Source organism: Sceloporus occidentalis, unplaced genomic scaffold (assembly GCF_023333645.1).
Source record: "Sceloporus occidentalis isolate IW3139 unplaced genomic scaffold, rSceOcc1.0.p SCAF_28, whole genome shotgun sequence".
Classification (NCBI taxonomy): Eukaryota; Metazoa; Chordata; class Lepidosauria; order Squamata; family Phrynosomatidae; genus Sceloporus; species Sceloporus occidentalis.
Window position 1 is genome coordinate 7,797,831 of NW_028317008.1, and position 21,192 is coordinate 7,819,022.

The 21,192-nt window shown below is 37.1% G+C and overlaps 1 protein-coding gene across 1 annotated transcript in view; it reads left to right on the forward strand.

Annotated features, from left to right (window-relative positions):
* LOC149299769 (protein phosphatase 1H) overlaps positions 1-16,533 on the forward strand; it is a 54,602-nt gene extending 38,069 nt beyond the window's left edge. The window contains exons 6-10 of the mRNA XM_089486136.1: positions 3,088-3,206; positions 8,423-8,486; positions 9,838-9,945; positions 15,679-15,830; positions 16,386-16,533. Coding sequence (XP_089342262.1) covers positions 3,088-3,206; positions 8,423-8,486; positions 9,838-9,945; positions 15,679-15,830; positions 16,386-16,533 — 591 coding nt within the window. The remainder of the gene's footprint in view (positions 1-3,087; positions 3,207-8,422; positions 8,487-9,837; positions 9,946-15,678; positions 15,831-16,385) is intronic.
* The last annotated feature ends 4,659 nt before the right edge of the window (positions 16,534-21,192 follow it).

A 21,192-nucleotide genomic window follows, 5' to 3' on the forward strand; every position in this document is an offset into this window, starting at 1 on the left:
ATGATGGGCATTGACTAAGACTGTAAACACAATCATGTTTGCACTATAAACACCTTGATGGTCTTTATTCTAATACCATCTTTATTTAGCTATGAGTTGTGAAGGGCCAGACCACTCTGTTTCTCATGCGAGAAGGCCTAGGCTGGCCCTACTTGACATATAGTATAGGTATGCTGTATATCATATGAATTAAAATAAATTGTAAGTATTAAACTAAGCTGTACAAAGTTCCACATACACTTCTCCATGAGGTTGGCCCTTTTATAATAAACAGTTGGTGGGATGATTTTTTTTCTTCATTAACACAACTCATACAACATTTTAATGAATAAACCTCTGGTTGCCGATTCCAACAGATTGTTTCCTGTTCCATACTGCTGGGCCTGTTGTTTCATCATAGTTTTCTTTTAAGTATACACAGACGTGCAATGTTTGTCTGAAATCTATAATTTACCTAATATATTTTTACAGCATACCCCCTCCCCTGCTTCCTTTAAGTTATATGATAATGAAACATAATCTCCCAACAATTCAGATTTCTAAATTAGGACACCTTTGTTGGGCAAGGTGGAGTTGTGGTTAATCAATACCACAGCCTTTTAGGTCATTCAGGGGAGATTAGAAGATCCCTAAAAGTGGGATGGTGGGGTCACTTGCTGGGACAGCAGGGCAGCGCTCGAAAATTGGGACAGTCTCATGAAAAAGAGAACGGTTCCGAGATATGATGCAATGAGTGATTCTACTTGTGGTGACATCTTTCCATATGCTCACTATAGTGGGGGCATTCAGTTTGACCCAACCCCTGTGGGGTTATATTTCCTTCCAGCTGTAGAGAGAAGGATGAGCCAACTTCTGCCTTGCAATATATCACAAAGAGTTAATTTGGAGCAGAATTGGGCTAGACTAAAAATGTAGCTTAAAAAATAACCACGTGCAGTTTAGTCGGTTTCTAAAGTTAAATGCAATGAAACGTATATCTGAAACGTGGCAGATATATGGGCTTTTTTACATAGCTGTGAAGTGCCATCACATGAAACAGAAATATCTCTCTCTCTTTCTCTCTCGTTCTCTCTCTTTCTCTCTCATCTATATATCGATATATATATAGAATCTATAAAAACAAGCTGAAAATAGTGCAGTATCTTCAATAAAATATATTTTATAGAATAAAGCTATATTCGCTTTTATTAAAGATACTGCACTATTTTCAGCTTGTTTTTATAGATTCTATATGAAGACCAATAAAAGATACTCTATCTACACACTTCGATGGGCTTGAAGCATTTAATCCGTTTGTGAGTGTAACCACAACATCACTTATTTCAATTAATATTTATACTTTTTACACTATATTATATTTTTTTCCCTTACATATACCTGCGCCCCAACCATTTGTTCATCTATGCTATAGTAGTATAGTTCCTGTTTTCCACATTTGGGATCCTTTGTATAGTATGTACATCAGATGCCTGAAAGCACACTGGCGACATGTTTTTTTTCCCCTCTCAGATGCACATATTTGCTTTAATGGTTAATCCACATGAAGTTCGCTATACACAAGGCCTTCTGTAGGAATTCACCCCCCACGGAGACATTCACATTCCTTTCCATTTTTGTTGGGCCAATACTAAAACTGCGTTAACATATCAACCCTATAAATTAAATGTAAAAAAAAAAACTTTGCTGCCCTGTAGACAGAAATCCTGTCTATAGCAGGACATTGTCTGTTTCATTAATCATGTAGGCTTTATGATAAGTTCATAATAAAATAGACTCTTCACATTTTTTATACATGGTGAATTAACGGTGTCAGACACAAGCCTTAGTTAGCTATAGTTACTGTTGCCAGTTAATCTTCTGTGTGCTTGAATACTACTAATTATTAGATGAAGGGGTGGCTCTAGGTCTTTTGGGGTTTCTAAGCTAAAAGAGTTAAGTGTCTCTTATTTCTAACAAAGGAGAAGGGAAATTGGGCACAGATTAAGAAATGCAATACTGATCACATTTGTAGGTGTATATAATGTTACATATGCACCTTTCTAAATAAGCTTTTCCTGAGACTCTTAAAATATTAACCCCTTAAGGACTAGGGCTTTTTTTACACTACAGGACAGCAGCAGTGTTTTTGCTTATGTCCTGCATAATGTACCCACACAAATGTAGAGATTTCTTTTGTAATCATATTCATTATTATTTTAAGACATTATTTTGTGAATCCGAAAAAAAAGACCCAAAAAAGGCAAGCATTTCTATTCAGTTTTACATGTATATAAATTGTACACAGCTAGAGCCAATGGGGGAAAAATATCCAAAATATATTAAATTGCCCAGATTTTGAAACAACCTTATGTACCCAGGATTTTCATCTATTTTGTTCATTGTAGGGCAAATATTACAAGTTGTACATCACTTTTTTCAAACTTTTTTTTTTAACAATTTAGCATGTTTAGCAATAATAGTCATAGTGAAACACTGAGGCAGGAGACCCAATCGGGGTCTCTATATACCCCGCAAGTCCCTGCTGCATCAAGAGGACTTCCTAGCGATCCCTATATGATATAACGGCGCTCAGTTAGAACACTGTAACATTGAACCTGAGAGCTCCAGGCCATACATTTTAGTCTCAGCTGTTGGAGACCTAGGAGGATCCGTCCTTGGTCCTCAATGACCAGTTTTCCGTGACATATGTCTTTAAGGGGTTAAACCTTTGATAGTCCAAAAGTTTAATTGATGTGACTGTAAGTTGTACCTGATAACTCTCTGGGTTTGACCAGGGGTTTCAGCGTGAAGCCCTATTTCCTCGTTTGCCAGTCCTCCACTTACCTATCTACTACTACCTACTACAGTTTTGTAGCAGGGGTCTGCTAGTCAGGCTAGGCCGGAATAAGTTGCTGGACACAGCAATCAATTGTATTAAACTGCATATGATGGCTTAAGTCTCCAAAAACCCTTATTTTAATGCTCACAGGTCTAGGAGCTAGGGTTTGTCTAGTATAAGTTGTTTGTACACAGGTTTGTTCACTTGCAATGCATTAGAATGTCTTGTATTCCAATCTATTTTACATGTTGTGTTTTTTACATCTGCAGGCTTTCCTACAGCCCCACCTTCTTGGAAATGAGTTTACACATTTAGAATTTCCAAGGAGGGTTCAGCGCAAAGAACTTGGGAAAATGATGCTTTACAGAGACTTTAATATGACCGGATGGTAAGAAAATGCATTTTTTTTTAATCGTATTTTCAGGGAACCTTAAAAGTGAAATATGAGTATTTACATTTCATTGTGTGGCTCACCATACAGTATTGTTAGAACAGAATAAACTGTCTACATATTTTGTTAAAATGTATAACAGCTCATTGGTTTTAAGAGTACAAAGATCTTTGTACGGTTTCTCTATTTTCTTCAAACACAAACGTTTATTAAGTTCTTGTTAGATATACACAAAATTACAGAAAATGGAATATTGTTTTCCTTGTAACTTTTTGTGTTGCTTGTTTAGTTCTGCTTTAGCCTGCTTGTCTGTCTTGTTGCAATAAGTATGATATATTGGTTAGGCAGTCCTATAAATGTCGCTGCTGTTTCAAGTCCTTGAGTGCCATTGCACAGGGCTAATAAGTGTATGTATTCCTTATAAATGTAACTTATAGAAATAGATTGGGTAATATAAAAGTAAAAACTGGAGGGGTGCCTTTATTTTCCTTCCATGCATCTGAAATAATTTCCTTGGCATAATTGAAAGCATGTTTTTAATTGGTAAGGTTTGAATGACAAGGCTCTATTGCTAAGTAGCACTGGTGTCTAAGGAATACTACAAATACAGGGGAAGACTAGGTTTGAATGACAGGGCTCTATTTCTAAGTAGCACCAGTCTCTTATGAAAACTACAAATGCAGTTTTAAATGATAGTACATTTTAAATCATTACGTCATTTTTATTTTAAATTAAAGACAGCTTGTCTCCCTTTCTCCTCTTTAGCTGATGCAATTTATATCTACTTTGTGACTCATCTTGGGTGAAACAGCACATTTAACCATGGAAGTCTGCCACATATGAAAGTATACTAAACATAGACTGGCACACTGGGCATCCTGTAGAGAGAAATATCTCTAAATATATGTCCAAAGCAGAATTGTGTGTCACGGTTTACCCACATTTCATTTCATTGTTTTAATAATAATATAACTATGAAACAATTAATATAGGGTTTATGCAATGAATCTGGACTGTCTCACATTCACACCGCATCTGGCATCCCCACCAAATTGTATTAAGTAGTAGAGAATAAAATATGCTATTCATGACAAACATTTACGTTAAATCTCCCCTTTCATTAACTAGATGTTAACACCTACAAAGCATGGTTTGCGCTTCCCACTTTGAATATATTCTGACCATTCTAATACATACAGCTTCCTGTCTGTGATAGAGCAGAAATGTCATCTTATGAAATTCTTAGCTCATAGGGAGCACCAAGCCTTTCTAAATATACATACAAATTCCATAGTACAACTTTGATAAGCAGGCTAGCCAGGCCATGAAAGGATCACTTCCATGTTTCAGATCTGAGCCCAGTTGCTGTGATGAAAACAGCCACCAGATAACAACTTAAGTGTCTAAAATGGTTGCGCAATACAACAAAGAAACACATGTGATTGTTAAACATACAGATGGAAGGTATAAAAGCTGACTGTTTCTTCACATTCTTTTACACTTGGTTCATAGTTATGGAATACTAGTTGTGTTACAGATATAATGAATATATCATAGAATATAATATATTTTGTGTTGTCTATCACGCCACATCTTATTAAATATAAATATGCTGATTTTCACTCATTTTACTCCCTGACTGATTCTTGTCGATTAAAGGATCTCTTGTGCTAAAAGAAAAGCCAGAATACCCCCACCTCTTAAAGATTCTAACCCTAGCTGGTATATTGCTTCATAAAATAGGAATTCAATATTCATTATTCATATATATATATATACCAATAACACTGAAATGTACATATGACTTCTTTCTTATACGCACATTTCATGTCCTTTTTAATTAAATGAATTAGTATGCAGGAATATACATTTTCTTTTTTCAGTCCCTTTGTTGAGCTTTTTTGGCTTTTTGCCAAACTGTTAAGCACCCGGGACTCATTTTATTTCTTTTTTTTCCCCCTCTTCTAACTGAGAAGGCCTTTTTCTCTCTGAGGATCTGATTAAAAGAAACTTCACTTTAAATCCATTCAGAGTGACCTTTCCTTTGATTATGCGAGTTCAGTCTTCTCACTGCCAAAAAAAAGAATTCTAAAAAGTGCTTAATGATCTTTGAGGAGATGACAAAATAAGTAGGAGAGGAAAAACTGATTAGCCTGATTTAATTTGTGACATGCGTGTTTAGCCTAATGAATAAAGTGGAGCTGGTGGAAATTATTGTAATCTTCATTGTGCTTTTCAGTGTCCTTTCAGAGAGTGCGATGAGCAACTAGAAAGAACTTACCAATGAAACCCTTATGAAACTGATGCTATGCCATATGTGTATTTTAATATATACTTCATATAAAATTAAACTATACATTTTGATCCGGTAAACTGATGGTGACTCCCTAAATTCAAATGAAATCTAGTTTGACAAGTATACAATTATTTCTTTTAACGCACATTATCTTTCCCTTATAGCCATATCTGGGAATTCTCTGGGTTTGACCTGGAGATTGACACGTCCAGTTTTCCTTTAAATGGGGTTGTTTCCTGCTTCCGTCAGCCGGAACGCCCCCGATGTCAGCAGAACTCCCACCGACGTCACAGGACTGCCCGCTGATGTCAGGGGGCAGTCCTGGCAGGTCCCGCAAGGGAAGGCTCGTTTGCATTTCATTGCTTTCCATGCTCCTAAACTGACTCTTTCACACTCTCTTACACTCTCTCTCTTTTTCTTCCTACCTTCTCCGCTGACAGCTTTTATTTCTTCCTACCTTCTTTTGCCTCTTCTTCTGTCTTCTTTTTTTTTCTCCGCTTCTCAGGCCTCCTAAAGCTCTTTGGCAAAAGAGCACCCAATTGGAGGGACAGGAGAGACGCTGTCCCCATGTGGAGTGCTGAGGCTTTAGGAGGGACAAAAACAAAACAAAAAATGTATCTGACTAGTATTTAAGCAAAGAGAAAGGCTTCTAGTTAAGAGGGATAGAAATTAACTGAATGTTTCTTCAAAATTCTTTAATAATGCAATTCGGACAAATCCGAATGCACAAGTGTACAAGTTAGTACCTCAATGTTGCTAGGGAAATCTACACAGACACTTGGCCTTATTGATGAAAAGCAATTCTTGATCAAGCAGATGGAACATGCCTTTGGTTAATACGGTGAATGGTCCACATTAATACCTTTACCCCAGAATTCCTGTATAGCAATACGGCTTGTATCCAAATAGGAGGCAGATGTATAGCATATCAAAGCAACGGTTGTAATATAGTATGTGCCATTACATTACATGTCATCAGGTTTGACATTTTCATTCTTTAATGGATAAAACTAAATAGTAAAAGCAGCAGTGTAGGTCATGTAGCCTGTTGTATTGGGTTCAGGTGTCACATGGCTTACCAAGAACAAGTGTGAGTATTTATGGTAATAGATGCATAATATGACAATTTTTTTCAGAAATACCAATAAGGTTTTAACAGCTCTCACGGGAAGAGCAGTCACAGCTTACAAATAATAGGGAGAACCAGGGCCGGCCCAACAATGGAGCCGAGTGGGGCAACCGCTCCAGGCGGCACTTTTGAAGGGGTGGCACTTTGCTGCCCCAAGCCCTTTTTTTTCTTTTTTTTTTCTTTTTTTTTTCTTTTTTTTAAAGCCAGGAAGAGAGAGAGAGAGAGAGAGAGAGTGGGGCGCCGAGTGGTTTTATCTTACCAAGTTGTCAGTACCCGCTCGGCGCCCCCGTCTCTCTCTCCTCTGCGAGCCCTCTAGCTCGGTCTCGGTGCCGGCTTGTATTGTTGAGCGCCGGAAGATGACGTCATTTCCGGCGCTCACCATTACAAGCCGGCACCGAGACCGAGCAGGGAGACTCACCGCAGGACTGCTGAAAGGTAAGGGGGGGGGAGAGGAAGGGTAGATAATGGGGCGGCAGGGAGAGGAAGGGTAGATAATGGGGGGGGGGCGGCATTTTAAACTTCGCCCCAGGCGGCATTTTGTCTTGGGCCGGCCCTGGGGAGAACTAGGTTTTCTGTATCAACGGTCCTTCTTCCCCTGCTGCCTCTACACTTTTATCCCTTATTGCCTCCTTTGGTGTCACAAAGAAGACCACACTATGTTAGGCATCAAATTTAATTGGTCTTCTCCTGCCTCTGTATAGCCTCCAGATTCTCAAATACCCACAGCTGACCCTCTATAAAGGAAATCACATTTACCTTTAGTCTTATCACCCTTTAAAAGGTTTATAAAGTCCTTACTACTCTGCCGTTAAATAAAAAAAAAAAAAAAGCCTTCCCTAGATTCTACATCTAACTACCATTCTGTAATTCTCCTTCCCCTGACCTCGAAATTACTTTTCCTGCAAAAATTTTTTCAAAGGTTGCCAGGTCAGGTGAAATTTTCCACGGGGACATATTGTTTTAATAAGGTTGATGCTGTGGACCCAATAGCCAAGATCAAAGATTGACACTTTATTGCTTGTATTTAGACTTGCACTGTAATATTTTTTTCACTATAATTTTATTATAATTTGCTCTTTTACACTTTAGTTTGTTTTTACTTTTTTTTTTTTTGCTTTACCATTTGATATTATATTTTACATTATTTTATTTCTATTGTAATTTTATTTTTGGAAATGTTGTAAAAATTTAAAATATCCAAAATGTAGCTAGTAAAGTGTTACATGCATTATTGTGCCATGACAAAACATATGTTAATTAGTGCATAAAAGTTGCAAAGGTAACAATCATTAAAATAGGGGATGTATAAGTGGGTGAGGCAAAAAGGGAGAGGGATACAAGAAGTGGAGCCAAGGGTTGCTCTAGGCTTTCAGGGTGTCAAATGTAAACATATAGGAGACCCCAAATTTAATGCAAATAATGATTATATGTATCCTAAGGAAGCAATATTTTGATTAGCCTTTTTTTATACGTTATGGTGATATACTTTTATAACAAATTTGTGCCCCACTTCTCGCATTTTAAACTGAGAGCCTTAAGCGGCTCAGGTCGCACCATATATAGATAGGACAGTATGCAGAAATAATAATAGATTTGACCTTTCTACAAGGCCATATATAATAAAAAAAATCTGGAAGCCAATTAATTATTTTACAGACTTTTAATACAAGCACAAGCTTTAGGATTTCTTTTTTTTGTCTTCTCTAATGGGGTTTGGAATATGATTTAATTAATCTGTAAGAAGCTAATGAAATTGGCACAATCTGCTCTCTCTCTCTTTTCCATTAGGGCATATAAAACTATTGAGGAGAATGACTTAAAATTCCCACTCATATATGGCGAAGGAAAAAAGGTAAGAGTGTAATTTGTCTACAAAGGGCTGGCTAAATAAGATTATGGAATTGTGTTTGTACGGCTTATGCCTAAAACACACTTGCATCCTGAACACATAGAGACTGAAATATACATGAAACACAATGCTCCTTTAGTAATACTCCAGCTACTCTAAGCTTTGAAAGGGCCGATCATAGCCATAGCCCTATTTGCAAGTTAAATGCATATTGGAATCCATTTTATATTACATTATATTTATTTATATAGTGCCAATAGAATCGGTAGCGCTGTTACAATCAGTTGAATCAGTTGAAATCACAATCCATATCAAACTGGTACAAAAGGAGAATAGGGCCCTTCTCTTGCAAGCTTACAAGGGCCACTTGGCAAGTACCTCCAATCTTCCCTTGGGGAAAAAAAAATCAGTACAGTCAACACAAATGCCCAGATGTATGTCACTTTCAATTGTCTATCTACAAATAACAATATTCATGGACTAGAATATGTAAATCCAATCTTGCAGTCACAAAATAAGAATTGAACTAACAATACACGATAATTAAAATTGGTTTTCAGATAGGTTTTCTGATTCAGGATCGTTGACTTCTGGTCAGTCCTACACGATTAACACAAAGGAAGGACAAGAGCTTTATATATGAATAACTGTAAATCCAAACGTTCTGCACAAGGAAAAAAAAATGACATATACAAAAGACAAAATAATGGCTCTGAAAACAAACTATTCGCTTGTGAGTCATTATACAATTCAGATGGAAATTCCATTCAAGTCAATGACATATTAATTGAATAAAGATAAAACCTGATAGCAATATGTTTTATTGCAAACCTATGATGGAGTATATTGTTCTCATTATTTTTATGTGATCGCCAATCTCTGTCATTTAGGGAAGCAAAGGGTTCAGTATGTGGCTGCAAATAAAAAAAAATGTGTTATTCTTTTGTGTTACCATGCAGCTATTATTCATTTTAAAAATACTCCAATGCAGTTCTAAAATTCTAGTATTAAATAGTGTGGGTACTCATTAATATTCTGGTTAGATGCTTCCTACACAATGATGGGTAGGTCAACCGTCAGTAGAATCTAGCAGCAGTTGTGTTCTAGAAATTGCCTCACCCCTTGCAAATAGTCCCTGTGAAATTTACAATTTAGATTTGTGTTGAGATGCCTCCAGGCTGGAATTCTTGTCAGTTAAACCCTCAGAGCATCATTACAGTACTATGAACACTCCAAATACTTAATCAAAGATTATCATGTATCATATTTTAATGAAATGTTTGCAGTGCTCGATTTCCCATATTGGAGATATTTATTGAATTAACAATATCAGATTTTATTATGAAATCCTCAGGCACGTGTGATGGCCACAATTGGTGTAACCAGAGGGCTTGGTGACCATGACCTGAAAGTCCATGACTCCAATATCTACATTAAGCCTTTTCTTTCCTCCATTCCAGAGGTGAGTGTCATAGCGATCTAATAAGGCAAGATTGCTGTTATTTTTATTCATAATAAGAGTACTCTGCAATATCCAGCCAATATCTTGGTAGTATATTGTATTGCCAGGCTAAATACTTTCATATGCCTAATTACGACAGTAATGTATTCCATATTTATAAAACAGAAGAATACATATATTGTACTTTTTACAATAAAATAGCTACTATTGATGTGTACTTAAGATGTTGGTCACCACTCCACTTTTTACATATGGCAAGAACGTCACCGTGCTGTAACTAGCAGCGACATGAAAAACATTGTTTCCAAGCAAAGCGCTGCTCATTTGATTGAAAGAAGAGTTTTATTGCAGCAAATATTTCCTAAATATTGCCTACCTGGGTTGTATTGTGCTTTTAAAACATTACGCATATAAACCTATTGGCAGGTGAGTGTCATTGGCTTGTTTACCTGTAACATTTACTATTCCTTAGCTGCTTGGTGCTTCTTTTAAAAAAAAAAAAAAATGAGAGTTTGCATACATGTGTTTTTCTTGTTATTTTGGTTTCCACCGTAACATTTGAGGCATTCCTCATTATGAGTTGGAATGAAACCACCATCTCATTTGATCCATTTCCACTAAAAGCCTTTTAGATGGTAATGGTTATCGGTCTGAGGACGGAATTGTTTGATTCAGTGACTTAGAGACAAAATCCTTGTATCCCTGCATTTCTGACATTTTCAATATCCGCTTTCTCCTGTCTGACCCTCTCAGTCTAATCTGTGCAAAGTGAGAAATGCTATAACATTACTTAGCATTTTGCCTGTCTCTGCAGTTCCTTTCAATCATATTAAAATAATTACCTTCTTCAAAACATACCAGCATATTATGGAAACTTTGTACCCATTTGCTTTCCTTTTTAGGTTTTCAAATGTGTAATTACCTTTATTTTTTATTATGGAAAAGCTATAAACCATGAGAGAGTATAAGGCGACAGCTTTTAGTTCATTTTGCATGTGGAGTGAGTACAGCAGAAAAAACAACATATTGATCGTGGCTCAATTTCAAGCATAGCATTAATAATACAAGGAAAAGCTTATGGGTGCATGATTTCATGTTTTTTTTCGACACGGTTTTCTAAGAAATGCTGGAATAGAATATCTTCTGCTGTGATATAAAAACGGTATAAAAAAGTAAATAAATAGCGAATATGTAGACGCATTAGGTTTGATACTTAGCAAAAGTAAATGAGTCGGTATTTAGGATTGGATTTAATAGGAGGCATAAAGATTAAGGGCTTTTGGGTTTAAGCTTATGAGCACAGCTCCCACATAGCCCTAAAAACCTAATGCATGGGTATGTCTGTGTGAAAATGAGTCCTAGAATACCAGTTACATGATTTGCTTCAGTGTTTCGCCCAGCCACTGGTTCCAACACAAGAAGAAATATTTATATCTACACGTAAATTGGCTTCTGATGTCACGGGTTATCACAATGAATAAGTTCAGAGTTCAGTTCAGGGTTCGGTTTTGGCCGACTATACTCTAGCTGTGGCAGCAACATAGGCAACGCCATATACTGTATTACCTTTGAATAATTAGGGAATTTACCATATATGTTCATTCTTCCATGATACTATTGTATGTCTTAAATTAGATTCTTTGTATGGTATGGAAAACTGTCAAGACCCTTACTTTTAGGGAATATGTAACACTTCTTCTAGAGAATAAAACAAATGATGACTTTGTCGCATGGCAATAGTAGTTGAAGAACTTGGAAGGGAAGACTTACCTACAAAATATTTGCATGTTACACAGTATGTTCACATCTGCCACTTTGCATAGATTTTATGTTAGAAATAAATAGCACACTGTGTGTGATTTTAATTCAAATTCTTCCTCCGTAGGGGTGTCGTTTTGTGGTTTAGTGACATAAATATAGCTAATGTGTTAGTACATGCTATATCCGTTTCTTTAAAGCCTGCCAATAAGCCGGAAATGTAGTTTTATCCAAGTCTCATTGCTACACAAGTTTCTGACCTAAAAATGGATCATCTAAAATCCAGATTGATTTTCCTTTATAATGTAAGAAACTTGGTATCGCTACTGGCATTCATCGTCTGCCAGTGAACTATTTTTTTGCTTAGTAATCCTATCTTCAAAGGCATCTTCAGATGCAATTTATCTGTTCTAGAGCTAAATAAAACAATGGTTATGTTTGGGATGACCCAAGTTGACTTTTTGTGTAGTAGTTAAATATGATTCAGAGGTCAAATTTAGTTCAAGAAATATTATTGGCAGTTTGCATGGACTCAGTTTAGAGTTGACATTTCATTTTTAGAAATTATAGCATTCTCATTAGTAGGTTTTTCTGCCCAGTTCTCCCTTGCATTTAAGCAACTTTACCAGTCTGCATTATTATGAACATGTTCTGTAAAATAAACACTTCTGCCATATGTAACTGTCTTAAGTAAAGAAGTGCATATTCCACTGTTCGGTCTACCGCATATCTTTTATTCTGTTGTTTTTAGTTAATTAAACATTGTAATCATCAAATCTGGTGGGTAGACATTTTATATTGTTTATATAAAAAAGAAATAGCTATACATAATACCAAATTACATCATATATGAGGACCAGACTGGGATGTGAAACGGACACTGGCATAGGACAGAGGCTGGATAATTGTGGTCACGCTCTACATCATCTAAGATGTCGAAATGCTGCGAATAATGGCTTTCCCTGCTGCAGCATATTATATCGGCCACCTAAGTTAACTTGAGGGTGGATAAGAAGAGTTATTGGCACCTGCCCAACAGACAGTTTACCAATGTGACTAGGGCTGCAACTAACAATTATTTTCGATTAAATGGCCGGAAAAAAAGCTATTTTTTCGTTTATTTAAAAAAATTTAGGAGGGGAGTAAGGAAGTTAATGATGGGAACTGGGGACCAGATCAGTCCAAAGAGTGGGATGGGGGGACAAGGAGTTTATTTTATTTGCAGGCCAGAGGGTGGGAGGGGCTTAATGAGGGGACCGGGGTGTTAATGATGGGATAAGAGAGAGAGAGAGACTGAGACCAAAGGGTGGAAGGGAGTTAATACATATCTTACAGCAGCCTGCAGTCTGGTACTCCGCTCCACAGGTGTCTAAAGTAGGTTAAACTTTACTTTTAAAACAATACACTTATGGTAATCTGTTAGAAAAAAACTAACTTGTTTTAATTTATTGATAAACATTGTTAACATCAAAGGGACATTTGCTTGTTTGTAAAGAAAGTACGGTAACTATGAATAATTTTATTTTGTGGTCTGGTTTCCCTTTAACTGTATTACTATACAGCAAGTAAGTATCTTTCCAAGACAAACTAAGAAAAAAACACAATTGCTAGAGAAATGTGTTTGTTTTATAAACACTACTTTTTTCAGAGAAAGAGAGCGAGAATGAAGAATGCAGGATAACATATTAAAACATCTCATCCGTGGGACTAAGCCAAATAAAGTACATGTTTAGACGAGTTTGTGGACCACAGATGTATTGAAAGGATTAACCAGCATGTCTAACCAGGCGTACCATTTCCAAATTGCAATACAGAATATAATTTTCATTTGGCTGCTTTTGCTCAAGCCATCATGTTTCGTTTAAATTATGACATTCCTTAGGTTAATTAAAGTGGTGTGCAAGCATTCTGAATGATCATTGGAAGGTTTCCTTGAAAATTCAAGAAGCTTGTACTGACTGTTGGAATACTGAGCCAAGAGGAAACTAAGTATGTGTTAAACAAAAGAATCATTTACAAACTTGGAATGATCTACACTGTGGGTGATAGCCTGTCTCTGGCTTGTGTAAACGCCACCAGTCCATGATGTAAACCAGTCTATTAATTGTAGATACAAGCTTTTGATGCTGTAATCTGCCTGTAACAGTGAGTTTTCCAAAGCAGTATAGATGATTGTCGCACCCAGAATATAAAAAACTTAGTGTTTTATATTTAGTCTGTAATTAGCAATGAAACTTTTAGCTACTTTTGAGCCTAAGCAGCATACTGTGTAAAAAAGTTGAAATTACTGGATGTACTTATCTGGTAGCAAAGAAGTGTACAGTGTGTTATCTCATGTCCGCATATATAAGGTTATGTACAAAGGTTGTGGGCAAAGAAGAATTACTCTTGTGTGACGATGCTGTGTATATAATTTTTAAAGAAAGTAAAAACAGAAATTGCATGTAACTAGAATTAAGACAGTCCTAAATAATGAAAATATGAAAATGACTTTGTCACCAAACTATGAATTGTGTACAAAACTATAGGCACAAAACAGCTTAAGCTGAGAAATGCCGTAGTTTTTCTACATGTGAAACAGCTCCTTCATAGACTTTTTCAGTAAGGTTTGATGCCTTCAGGCACAGTGGGTAATGATTTCTTGATCACTTATGGCTCTTAGGATGGGGCCCCTAGAATCTTCAGAGAATCTTCACTTCAGAGAATGAAGAGATCAAAGAGTGTAGTTGTGAAAGTTTGTGTGCTGTGTCTGTGTTGTAGCACATCAGAGCCAAAACACATACCAATAATGGGTTATTTCTTTGTGCAGAGCTGTATCTTGGCCTAGGCGTTTCTGCACCTCTTTTTCTCCATAAATCTATCAGAACTTCCTCAAGATGGTGAGCCTGGAAGCTCTGCCATGTTGCAGAAGTGCACGAGGAGCAGTGACAAGCTTGGGGCGATCTGCCCCTGTTGCCTCTCATCAGGGGGTTGCTACATTGGCACACAGGGAAGGGCTGCCCAGGCTTTTGAACAATTTTGGACTGGCGGGGGGGGGACAACTGCCCCTGTGTGCTAATGTGCCACCCCCCTGATGAGTGACCCCAAGTGCACCCCATCCCTCAAATGTTGCAGGGTCACATAACGCTCAGTTGGTCGGCCTTAGAGAAAGCTGCGGTTGAGGTGAGGGAAAGGGGAATGAGGGAGTCGGCATGTATGACTGTATCAGTGTTTGTATGTGAGCATGTATGTGTGTCTGCATGAATCTGTATGTATAACTGTGTGAGCATGAACAAGGTTGACACTCAAGCTGAGAAATATGGCACTGTATGTACCACGCAAATGGTGTGTGAATGTACAGTAACAGCGGTTGCTGTTACACACATCATGCATTCATCATGGACTGACCACGTGATAATTCAACCAATGTGAGCATCTTTTTTTAGTATAGTTGACTTGGATGAATGATCTTGGTGAAAATGGTAGTTAATTTAATTAAACATTATTAAGATAAAAATATTAGCATGATCAGGGCCGGCCCTACCATGGAGCAGACTGGGGCAATTGCGGAAGAGAGAGAGGGGCGCCGAGTGGTTTTCGCTTATCAAGTTGTCAGTACCCGCTCGGTGCCTCTTTCTCTCCTCTGCGAGCCCTCTAGCTCAGTCTCGGTGCCGGCTTGTAATGCTGAGCGCCGGAAGATGACATCATTTCCGGCGCTCAGCAGTAAAGCAGCGCGCACCGTGGCAGAGAAGGGAGACTTGCCGCAGGACTGCTGCAAAGTAAGTGAAGTACAAAGGCGGGGGGGGGATAGGGTAGATAATAGGGAGGGAGAGGAAGGGTAGATAATGACCCCTGGCGGCGGCGGCACGGCATTTTAAACTTCGCCCCAGGCAGCATTATGTCTTGGGCCGGCCCTGAGCATGATGGTAAACAAGGCCAACATTTTAGTCTTACACAGATACAGCATGTTATTTGACCATGTTCCTGTACTTTTAGGTGCGAGTCTACGATCTAATACAATATGAGCACAGTGCAGATGATGTACTAGTCATGGCCACCGATGGTCTTTGGGATGTACTCTTAAACGAAGAAGTCTTAGAAGCTGTTACAAATTTTCTAGCCAATTGTGACCCTGATGATCCACACAGGTTTGTATAGATACTTATCATAAAGCATATATAAATTGATGTATATAGTATTTTATCTGTGTGTATAAATGTGATATATCCTCTACATATACTGTGTGTGTGTGTGTGTGTATATATATACATATATATATATATATATATATACACGTACTGTATATATAGTTAATAATTACTAAAGTTCCCATAAAGGAGATATATAGGCACACATTTATATTTCGTGTATATAAAATAAATTACACATACAATGTGTCAGTGTGTTCAATCTTTTTAACATTTAGGTTTTTTGGTATGGTTTTCTAAAAGTTTAGCAAAATGTTCCAGAATGCAGGACCTTCCCTAGAGGATATCAGTGCGCATGAACGCTCTAGTGGTTCTAAATAATAAATGTTGTTGCTGTTTAATCCTCTAAGTGCCAATGTGATCGATATAGCATTAGGTCTCTGAAATGTAACAAGTGCAACATTTAGTTTGTCTCTCAGTGTTCTGTAATTTAATTCTATTTCAGCTGTCTGCACAGTCATTTTTTTCTTGAAATGTATTTTGCATTACTCATAGATACACACTGGCAGCTCAGGATCTGGTAATGAGGGCCCGAGGAGTGCTGAAGGACAGAGGCTGGAGGATTTCCAATGACAGACTGGGTTCAGGAGATGACATCTCTGTTTACGTCATACCTTTGATAAATGGGAACAGACTATCATGAGTTACTTGGCTGGGGCAGCTTCTGTTGGTGATGCAAACACACAGAAGAATTTCATGAATGAAACTGGGCATTGCATATCATTCAAATACACCATTTCCTACTTTGTGGGTTTGGAAATTCAGATAGAGCATATTTAAATGCTGCTAATGTACCATCATTTTGTTGTGTTGTTCACTAACGTTACCCTGACCCATATACTCTTCTTTAACTGGATGATTAAAGCTTGAAGTAAAAGAAAAAAATGTTAGGTCTAAAATATGCTACAGTTTCAATGGGGGTGAGTTTTAAATGTTTTTTTCTTGATGATAAGTCTAGGTCCATAAACTGTATCTGTCACCTTCCCAAATCCTCGCTTCCCTGGGTGTTTTTAACAGAATTTCTTTTTTCTCATACCATTTTTTTTTATTCGTCCCCTCTGGTGGAAGTATCAGAAAGATGAGACAGAGTGAACATTCTAACGAAACAGCTTTGTTGAAGTATAATAGTCCTTATGTTTTAACTTTAATATGACTGTTAGACTGAGGTATATGTCATGAGATAAGTGTCTCAGGTGACAGATTTACTCTTTACTACTTAAGCTAGCCTAACCGTTATGTTAAAGACCACATTACTGGTCATTATGGATTTTCTATGTAAGTTATATTTGTTTTAATAAATACATGAAGGCATTGTGCACTCCTAAATTTTAGCATCAAAATATAGCAAACTAACCTAGCTATCTCTCCACTTCCACAAGCAGGCATCACACAATAATGTATGATTGTGTGTGTGTGTGGACTTCTCCAATAAATCTAATCGCTGCATGAGCTTCTATTCTTCAATGAGAGCTTAACGTTGAACAACACATAAACCTCAAATTGAGCCACCGATTTCTTGTTCCAGTGATCTAAATGTAGTTATATACCGAACAGCAGAAGTAAGTAAATGTTACTCTTGTTATGAACCTGTATGTTCCCAGGGCTCACAAACGGCCAGTTTAAATTTTCCACTCAAAAGAACAAATCAAAGTCACAGCCTTTTGAAATGAAACAAGAAAGCTGATTATTGACCCTTATAAAGCCAGCTACAGCATTGACAGAGAATATAATCGGACAGGAATTATTTTGCACTCATCCTTCCTTCCTTACTGATAGCAAACTGTATATTTTTGTCAGCGCTTGCATTGTTAAAATGTATTGTCATTAAATAATCAGATCCCTCTCTAACCATATAGTTAGTTACTTCTAGTTCTAAGCCTGACATGTTTGAGAGCATATACTGTATTATGTTCAGGTTCTTGATGTTTTTAGATATTATTCTTATATAATCAGGACTGATTGCTAAAGGCAATTGTATGCCTGCGTTACATGCATATAACCTTAGACAATTGCTGTTGACTACTGCAAAGCCTGACCCAAGGGTTTAAAGGTTTCTGGTGGCCCACTTCTATATTTACTTTCTTGCTAACAAAGGGCAGAACCTCATGGTGGCACCCCTTACCAGCTAAATGCATGGTAGGCATCGGCCTTGTTTGTATTAATGATAGTACAAGCCAAGATCCCAGTGCTATTGATGCTATAGATTAGAAATAATGCTTGGGGTCCTGCTATGGGGGTATACTGCTCTGTATTTTAATCTTTGAACTTTCCCATTGTGAATGAAGAAGACAACCTTTTGTCCCAAGTAGGGTGCTTTGAACCCCTGTAATGTGTTATAATTTCACCATGCTTAAACTTGATAAACATTTGTTAAGATGTAAAATACTTTTATCCTACATTTATACATACTTAATACCCTCAAAACTAAGTACAAGTACGTAGAGCTAATATAATATTTACACTGCTAAAAGGGAAAGGAAAAAATGTCGGTGCGCTAAGCTAGTCTCAGGCTCAAATAATACAAATGTATAATATGAGGCCTACCAAACAGTGTGAGCATGCTGCAAATACAGTGAATTGGCTGTACAATGTATACAAAAAACAAAATACTGTCTGCGCTTCTCACCCTAATAAAGTTGGCAACAAATATATAAACATAATATAAATGAGAGGTTTTGGTTATATGAATTGGCCAAAGCATAATTGCCGTGGCGGGTGAGCTTAATTACACTGCTAAAAGTAGGATGAATGCTGCATCCAAAGATGTGTTATATGTATATATAATATATATAGTACTGTGCAAACTTTTTAGACAGGTTTGAAAAAATGCTATGAAGTAAAAACGCTTTCAAAAAGAGACATGTTATTAGTTTGTTGTTATCATTGAACAAAAGAAAACTCTAAATCAAATCAATATTTGGTGTGACAATCCTTTGCCTTCAAAACAGCAGGAACTCAGCAGATAGGTTGTTCAAAACATCTTGGAGAATCAACCACAGTTCTGTGGTTTTAGGCAGCGTCTTCATGTTATCCCAGATAGACTCAATGATGTTGAGATCAGGGCTCTGTGGGGGCCATACCATCATTCCCTTTACGCTGAAGGTAGTACCAAGCAGAATTGATGCTGTTTTGAAGGCAAATGATGATCGCACCAAATATTGATTTAGATTTTTCTTCTGTTCACTCACTTTGCACTTTGTTGGATAATAAAAACAAACTATTAACATGTCTATTTTTCAAAGAATTATTTCTTTGCAGGATTTTTTTCACACCTGCCAAAAACTTTTGCACAGTACTGTTTGTGCCAACACTGAAAGGTAATCGGTTGTGCTACTGATATAAAAAAAAGAAACCTATACTGTAAAAAAAGCCAACGAATTTTATGAATCAATTATATGACAAATGAAGGGAGAATATGCCTATTTAAGTAGTGCTTACAAAAATAGTATTCACTCCAGGGGCGTAACTAGAAACCATGGGGCCCTGGTGTGAAAATTGCCCCAGACCCCCCAACTTGAACAGCTAGTCTGTGCCTTCTTTGACCTTTGCTCCCCCTTCCGACATACAACAAATGTAAACGCGCTTACACAAATTACACACACTTACTCATTTACACAAACCCCATTTCACCCCACTTACACATGCATGCTCACACACACAAGTACACATGCATACACACAGAGACAAATACACATTCATGTTCGCACACGTACACATGCATGCTTGCACACACACACACACACACACACACACACACATACACATGCATGCTCGCACACACACACACACACACACACATATATATATATATATGTATATATATATATATATATATATATATATATATATATATATATACATACATACATACATGCCACCACACCCCTGCTTACCTCTCACCGCTCCTTCAGGTTCCTCTCTAGCTGCTTGCTTTTCACGTAACATCACATGACCCCGGTACACTCCTGTCTCGTTGTGCCGGTTCAAAATAGTTTAGAAAGAGCCCTTCCGACCTGGATCTAAACTATTTTGAAAAGGCACGGGAGACAGGAAGAAGGGGTCGCAGAGGTCACACCCCTGTAGTTACACCAGTGATTCACACTATTGTTTATTTAAAAATAATGTATGTAACTGATACAGTTCAGTTTTTTATTTACTAAACTAAATGTCACAATGCCAATATCATGCCTCCTAAGTGTCCCACTTAAGCAACTCTGTCCCACCAGCTTTACCTCTGTTCCACTTTTTGGTACAGAGGTAGAACTTGGAAAGACAAGAGATGATTTCATATCCACTGTCCAGGACTCCGGAGAATGCATACTGTGCATGTGTACAGATAGATGAGCAGAAGTTGGGGGGTATGCAAAAAATGTATGCTAATTTGTAACTGGAATTGAGACAGAGTGTCTGTGATAGTCCCTGGCCACTTTGAGAGAGACAGCAGAGACTGTATTTTCATGCAAGGAAAATGTAGGAAGAAGGTGGTCTTTATCTCACAATACACTGTTTATTGTTGGGGTTGGTTGGTTTGTTTGTTTTTTTTTACACGGTAGACCAAAAATGGTTAACTAAGAAAAGCTTAAATCAGATTGATCCTTAAGCAAAACGGAATAAATAATGTTAGTTTATAAATCTGAATGTGTCAATTACTACGTTTAAGGAGGTGTGAGAGTCATGTGAAGTTACCACCAGTCCTGGGATATGTGGCTGCCTCTTTATGCATGCAAACCACACTCTGTGTTTGAAACCTTAATCTATGCACTGCTTGGAAAGACTCTCAATGTGAAAACGCTAACTCAGAGATGACATTGAAACAGTATTTGTAATTCTACCCCAGATGTTATATTTTTTTTACACTATAAAATCATAAACTACGTTTATTCTAAAAGAATAATTATGTATTTTACAAATCAAACTAAACATTAATTCTTTAGGCATATGACATTGATATATTGTACTGTTATTTTGCAAATGCAAAACAAACCTTAATATTTATCATTTAAACAGTACTTCTATTTTTTGCTTTATAAATGTGCTGGATATAAATATGGGAAGCTGTGTTAATCAGCACTATAGACCGTAACGTAAGGTACTTGTTACAGTTGGTATTCTCCTGTTTTATACCTACATGGTATCTTTTTTATTTCTGTTTCTTTTACACATGCCATTGATCACCGTTGCTTAGTGGTGTGACTTCAGATTGAATTTGTGTGGTGGCAAATTTGATATTATAATATCACATCTTGCACGCTGCAATATTATATTCTATATATTATAAGGCAATTATATATATATAAAAGGC